This window comes from Apaloderma vittatum, unplaced genomic scaffold (assembly GCF_000703405.1).
Source record: "Apaloderma vittatum isolate BGI_N311 unplaced genomic scaffold, ASM70340v1 scaffold27166, whole genome shotgun sequence".
NCBI lineage: Eukaryota > Metazoa > Chordata > Aves > Trogoniformes > Trogonidae > Apaloderma > Apaloderma vittatum.
Window position 1 is genome coordinate 1,623 of NW_009721663.1, and position 1,345 is coordinate 2,967.

General features: G+C 56.4%; 1 protein-coding gene across 1 annotated transcript in view; it reads left to right on the plus strand.

The window, feature by feature from the left end:
• LOC104275513 (protein phosphatase 1G-like) overlaps positions 1-1,178 on the plus strand; it is a gene marked incomplete at both ends in the record, with an annotated part of 2,564 nt that extends 1,386 nt beyond the window's left edge. Inside the window, 2 exons of the mRNA XM_009871486.1 lie at positions 141-610; positions 1,041-1,178. Coding sequence (XP_009869788.1) covers positions 141-610; positions 1,041-1,178 — 608 coding nt within the window. The remainder of the gene's footprint in view (positions 1-140; positions 611-1,040) is intronic.
• Between the last annotated feature and the right edge of the window lie 167 nt (positions 1,179-1,345).

Here is a 1,345-nt window from a genome sequence, read left to right on the forward strand (position 1 = left end):
CCCGCGGAGTGTTCCCAGCCCGCTGGGGCAGTGCCCAGCCTGGGCAGCTCGCCACACAGCACAGGCATGCTGCTGCCGTGGTGACGTATCCTGCTTTCTGACCCTCTTTGTCCTCACCCCCTTCCCCTTTCCATTTTTAGTGGATAATGAGGAAGCTGCTCTTCTGCACGAAGAAGCCACAATGACCATCGAGGAGCTTCTCACACGTTATGGACAAAACTGCACCAAGAACCTCAAAAACAAGTCTTTAGCTCCAGCTGGTGAGAGCGCTGCAGAGGGGACAGGCAAGCAGCATGATGGGGAGTCAAATATGAATGGAGAGGCTGACCCAGGGGAGCTTACCGACCACAAGGAGAGGAAGAATGGGAAGCCAGACGAAGAAATCACGGGTATTTCCTCCACCTCAGACAAAGCCAGCACTGGAGGCAACAGCCCTGCTCTGCAGAAGCCTGAACTAGGCAAAGGTGACGAGGCCGTCACCTCTTCTACTGGGGAGGCCGGGCCCTCCTGCTCCTCTACGGGAAAGCCCCAGCGCACAACCAAATCCAAATTTTTTGAGGACAGTGAGGATGAGTCAGATGAGGTTGAGGAAGAGGAGGAAGACAGTGAGGTAGGAAACAGCACTGGGGCAGAGTGTGGCCTTCTGGCTGGGCACAATGCATTGCTTATTGTGGTACTGGACCGCCGAGCCTCTGGCTCCTCCTAGGTCTGGCCTAGGAGTAGGGTTTCCAGGCTGATACTTTGAGGCCATCTCATGGGAGTGTCGGGGACTGTCGAGATAACCCTGAAGGAAACATGCTCTCATCTGCAGCGGCGGTAACGGAGGGCCCTTGGTCTTGCTGCATGCACCATCCTTTCATTCGCTGTGGCAGCTGAAACCAGCTGCTCTGGCTCTAGAGCTTAGGTGTGGGGGAACGTGCCAGGTCATCTCCCTCTTCTGGGGCCAACCTGTCATCTGTCCCCGGGGTGGTGGGATCGGCTGGCTGGGGAGGGCACTGAGAGTGTCCTGTGTCACTCTGGTGGTGTCTCGTTTCTCGTAGGAATGCAGTGAAGATGAAGATGGGTACAGCAGCGAAGAGGCAGAGAATGAGGATGATGAAGATGACACTGAAGAAGCAGAAGAGGATGAGGATGAAGAGGAGGAAATGTTGTTACCAGGCATGGAGGGGAAAGAGGAGGTGCTCACCCTGTTCTTGTGTTCTGCAGCGCAGTGTGGAGCCAAGGGTGCTCAGGGGGGCTCAGCAAGGAGAGATTTCCATTCAGATGGGCCTAAAATGTCCCTTCTGTCCTCCTGAGGCTGCGACAGCCTGACCTGGTGCACGGAGTGGGCGGCGGTGCATGGGCC